Below are 5660 nucleotides of genomic sequence, written 5' to 3' on the forward strand. Positions count from 1 at the left end.
TGGGATTATAGGCGTGAGCCATGGCAACCAGCCAATGCTCTTATGTTAATATAACATTGGGATATTTAATAGTTTATCCACAAGGTAAAAAGAAAATTTGGGAAATATATGAAAATACATCAATAAAGACTGTTAGATTCTGGAACCAGTGGTTCTTACTGTGGTTGAACCATAGTCCTCATGAAAATCTGGTGACAGCCATAGACTGTCTTCCTAGAAGAAAAATGCCATAAGCACAGATACACAAAAAACAGCCTACAGTTTCAGAAAGCATATTGTACTTTCACCCTTTGAAACCTTTTCACAAACTCTTAGATGAGAATTTTTGTTTGTTTGTTTGAGACAGAGTCTCTCTCTGTCACCAAGTCTGGAGTGCAGTGCCATGATCTCGGCTCACTCCAACTTCCACCTCCCGGGTTCATGTGATTCTCCTGTCTCAGCCTCCCAAATAGATGGGATTACCCACCACACATGGCTAATTTTTGTATTTTTGGTAGAGATGGGGTTTCACTATGTTGGCCAGGCTGGTCTTGAACTCCTGATCTCAGGTTATCCATCTGCCTTGGGCTCCCAAACTGCTGGGATTACAGGTGTGAGCCACTACGCCTAGTCAAGAATTTTTTTTTTTTTTTTTTTTTTTTGAGATAGGGTTTCACTCTGTTGCCTAGGCTGGAGTGCGGTGGTACACTCATGGCTCACTGAAACCTTGAACTCCTGGGCTCAAGTGATACTCCCACTTCAGACTCCTAGTAGGTGGGACTGTAAGTGTGAGCTGCTATACCTGGTTAATTTTTTTTTGTAATTTTTGTAGAGGCAGGGGCAGGGTCTCACTATTACTCAGGCTGGTCTTGAACTCCTGGCCTTAAGTAATCACCCCCTCCTTGGCCTCCCAAAGTGCTGAGATTACAGGCATGAGCCACAATGCTTGGCCCAAAAGATTTTTTTGTGTAAAACTTCCCATAGATATTGAATCTGTAACTTCTGCTACATTAAGGGATGACACCATAGAGCGAAATAACCACCTTAAAACAAAGAAAGAGACAGAGAAGCAGGCAAGAAAAAAGTTAAAGAGCTAGAAAGAGAGAAAGAGGAAAGAAAAGGAAGAAGCAGAGAAAGAATGAGGAGGAAAGAAGATAACCATAAAATATGGACTAAAGAAGAATTAGAGAGAAATCACAGTTTTGATGTTTCTGAATTTTAAATTTGTGGCCTTTTAAATCTATTTAATGCGGCCAGGTGAGGTGGCTAACACCTGTACTATCCCAGCACCTTGGGATGCCGAGGCGAGCAGATCACCTGAAGTCAGGAGTTCAAGACCAGCCTGGCCAACATGGTGAAACCCCATCTCTACTAAAACTACAAAAATTAGTTGGTCATGGTGGCAGGCACTTATAATCCCAGCTACTTGAGAGGCTGAGGCTGGAAGAATTGCTTGAACCTGGGAGGCGGAGGTTGCAGTGAGCCGAGATGGTGCCACTGCACTCCAGCCTAGGACAGTGAAAGAGCCCGTCTCAAAAAAAAAAAAAAAAAATCTACTTCATGCATCTTTCCCTATTTCAATAATTCATAGTCATTTAAGTTACAGCAGCTTAAGAGGGTTGCTTGAAAATAATCATGTACTAAGGAAAGTGCATGCTTTCTCCAGAGAGCTCGTGTATGAAAAGTTCCTTTCCTGTGGAAAAAAAAGGAAATTAACTCTCCTAGATCCCTAATAATAGCAGTACATTTATGAAGTGATTTAGCAGCATAATAATTAAATGAATCAGCAAACATGAAGGCTAACTTATATTCCTTCTTAAAATTAAAAACTTCCTTAATGTATTTTAAACATGATTAAATTAAAATCAATACCTTATAAAAATAAAATTAAGGCCAAGTACAGTGACTCATGCCCATAATCCCAGCACTTTAAGAGGCCAAGGCAGGAGGACAACTTGAGGCCAGGAGTTCGAGGCCAGCCTGAGTAACATAATGGGACCCCTGTCTCTACAAAATAAAAATAAAAGATAAGACACTTAAAATCCTTTGAGGTTATGCTTTCCCTGAAGTGTAATTATGGCAATTTGAGAAACCACCAGAGAATTGTTTATATTTACAAGTTTTAGTTTCTTCTACCAGAAATGTTAATTCAAAGCTTCTGGATGGTGTTTTTGAAATTCCTTAATTAATTTTTTTTTTTTGTTTTAGAGTGCTGGGGTTACTATTAATCTCAAGAGCCAAGTGGTGCAGCTACTGAATTGTCCTTCTCTTTTGCTTTTCAAACTCCTTGTACGTCAAGGGTTGGCAAAATGTAAAGCCTGAAAAACAAAAAAGAAAAAAAAGTACCACTAGAAAAGCAAGTTAAAAAACCAACTGAACTATATACTTATCCAAATTGGTCTTCTGGTATGTTACCTATGCCTAGACTTTCTTTGTTCCATGGTTTCTTTCAAAGGTGCTTTTACTTTAGTAAAACATATATGATGTTACTTTACATACATGATTTGATCTCTAAAGTAACTAGAAGCATGAGAAGCAAGAAACTAGTATCCCAGTTTCAAGAGAAATACATACAGAATTTAAGTGACATGGCCAATCAGTTAGAGGCATGTTCAAAACATGAACAAAGAATGCTGGAATTCTACAGCATTGCTTTTTCACACTGCTCTGTGAGCTGTCTTAGCATGTATAGTCAACCTATGCTGATCTACAGAGGAAGACATTTTAGCCTTCACACTCAGCGAAGCAATTCTCAAAGTTTGAAATCCTGAAGGCCATTAGTACCAGGGAGTTTTGTTTGTTTGCTTTTTGCGTATCTTCACTATAATAACCTTCTAAACACACCTATAGAAATACCCTGGAATTACACTGCCTCCGAAAACTTAAGCTTCTATACTCAGCCCTCTATTCAGAACCTACATCTTTCAAATAATAATAATATCTTACCATGAATGTTTACCATATGTCAACCTTTTGGTATTTTTTTCTCATTAAATCTCCAGTATCCTAAGCTGTAGGTATATAGCTATTATTTTCAGCCATACCTTACACATAAAGAAATAAAAGCGTGTTCATATGGCTAGAAAGTAGCTGAGCTAGGATCTGAACCCAAGGTTGTCCATTCCTGGGGCTTGGTGTTTTCACCACTATTCTATGCTGCCTTTGGTTCTCTGTCAACTTTCTTTAATCTCAGAACATGAAACATTAATGTGCCACTTTTAGCATTCTTCTAGCATTTCTTCTTTCTCATCCTGAGTCCAACACATATCTGAACACTTGAATCACTGCTTCATCAATATGTGTCCTTAATTCTCTTGCACACCTATCCTTCTGCAACACACGATGAAGCAAAATCCCAGCTCTTAATCAATGTTCTCATCTACTGTGTCCACTCCAACATTCAAGGAAATATAGTAATTCACCCTTATTCCCAGGGGCTACATTCCAACACCGCCAGTGGGTGCCTCCAACTGCAGGTGGCAGCAAGCCCTATATGTACTATGTTTTTCCCTATATATATACATACCTATATTAAAGTTTATTAATTAGGCATCATAAGAGATTAACAGCAACAACCAATAATAAAATAGAGCAATTATAACAATATATTATAATAAAATTATGTGAGTGTGGACTCTCTTTCTTAAAATGTCTTATTGTGCTGTACTCACTTATTTTCTAACTGTGGAAAGTGAAACCACAGATAAAATGAGGATACTGTAAGTGCTAAAAAAAATACTATCCAATTGGTACCACTAAAATTTAGAATCTCCTGCTTTATGTGGTGCTCAGAATTACTCATCAATCCCTGTACTTGAACTTTCTCAACTCCCCCAGTCATCACCTAACCATCTATTTCAAACTATTCCCTTCTTCTCATGTCATCCATTCAGAGCTTCCCCTGGAAACCCTCAGACAATATGGTCTCCTCCTACTTTACCAAGGAAAATGGATTTATTACTTAATAGTATCCATCAACTTCCTACCTAAATGTCAGCTACATGTTTATTTACATATATAAATGTGTGCTACACATTTATTTACATCCATATACACTCACCTTTACGCTAAAATCCCTCCTCCTATTCCAGGAAAACCCTTGATTCTATGCCCTCAAACTAATGACCTCCTGCCTCCTCCAGGGCCTGCCTCCACCAGCATCTCTTTTTTTCAATATCCCCTTTCTTATGATGCCTTCCTCTCAGCAGATCAGTATTTTAAAATCTCTCCCTTGACCTCACACTGCCCTGGTTACTGTCCATTTCCTCTCTTCCCCTTCTCATCATACATCCACTCTTCATTTCTCTACCCATTCCTTCCTTCTCATCCCACTGCAACCTGGATTTTGCCTCTCAGGTGATTAAGACAGCTCTAATTGGCTCCATGTATTCAGTGGCTATTCTGATCTTCTGACACAAGGAAACATCCATCCTAAAATGTTATATTTCTTTGGCTTCATGGGCATGACTTTTTCCCATTCCCCTCCTAACATTTTTTTCTGTCTCATTTATAGTTTCCTCTTTTCTCACCCCTTGATTACTTGTGTCACTTAAAGTTTTATCCTTGGATCTTTTACTTAGCACACTGTAAATGATCTCAATTTCCACCCACGGGCAGAGGTCTCTCTCTCTCTCTCTCTCTCTCTCCCTCTTCCCCTGCTCCCCCCGTGTGTGTGTGTGTGTGTGTGTGTGTGTGTGTGTGTGTGTATATCACATATGAAATAACATAGGCTGGGCGCAGTGGCTCATACCTGTAATCCCAGCACTTTGGGAGGCCAAGGCAGGCAGATCATGAGGTCAAGAGATCAAGACCATCCTGGCTGACGTGTGATGATCTCGGATCACCACAACCTCCACCTTCTGGGTTCAAGCAATTCTCCTGCCTCAGCATCCCAAGTAGCTGGGACTACAGGCTTACACCACCATGCCTGGCTAATTTTTGTATTTTTAGTAGAGATGGGATTTCACTATGTTGGCCAGGCTGATCTCAAACTCCTGACATCGTGATCTGCCTGCCTGGGGCTCCCAAAGTGCTAGGATTACAGGCATGAGCCACTGTGCCTGGCCCCATGCTTATTTTAAATCAGAAGCCCCAGACTCCATCATCGCCCTAAATATGTTCTTCTCCTCTATTTTTCTATTTGAATTGGTGGTAGTCACCCTGCCTGGAAACTTGAGATTCATATTTGGGTCACTTTTTCTTTCTTTCTGTTTTTCTTGAAGACAGGGTCTTGCTCTATCCTCTAGGCTGGAGTGCAGTGACAAGCTCTCGGCTCACTGCAACCTCCACCTTCCAGGATCAAGTGATTCTCCTGCTTCAGCCTCCCGAGTAGCTGGGATTACAAGCATCCCCCACCACGCCATGCTAATTTTTGTATTTTTAGTAGAGACGGGGTTTCAGCATATTGGCCAGGCTGGTTTCAAACTCCTGACCTCAATTGATCCCCCCCGACCTCAGCCTCCCAAAGTGCTGGGATTATAGGCATGAGCCACCTGGTCTGGCCAAGTCACTTTTCTTCCTAACCAACAAGTGAAATCAACTGTTGCCAATTTTACCTCCTAAATATTTCTCAAACTATTCCTTCCTCTTCATCCCTCACGCCTCTGCCATAGTGCAAGCCTACATAATTTCTCACCTGTATTGTCATAGTAGTCTCCTAACCATGATTTCTTCCAGTCCCC

General features: G+C 40.5%; 1 protein-coding gene across 1 annotated transcript in view; it reads right to left on the reverse strand.

Annotated features, from left to right (window-relative positions):
• Positions 1-2985: 2985 nt before the first annotated feature.
• Positions 2986-5660, reverse strand: part of DEPDC4 (DEP domain containing 4) — a 20257-nt gene continuing 17582 nt past the window's right edge. The window contains 1 exon segment of the mRNA XM_037734170.1: positions 2986-3023. Coding sequence (XP_037590098.1) covers positions 2986-3023 — 38 coding nt within the window.

Source organism: Cebus imitator, unplaced genomic scaffold, assembly GCF_001604975.1.
Source record: "Cebus imitator isolate Cc_AM_T3 unplaced genomic scaffold, Cebus_imitator-1.0 Scaffold18, whole genome shotgun sequence".
Classification (NCBI taxonomy): domain Eukaryota; kingdom Metazoa; phylum Chordata; class Mammalia; order Primates; family Cebidae; genus Cebus; species Cebus imitator.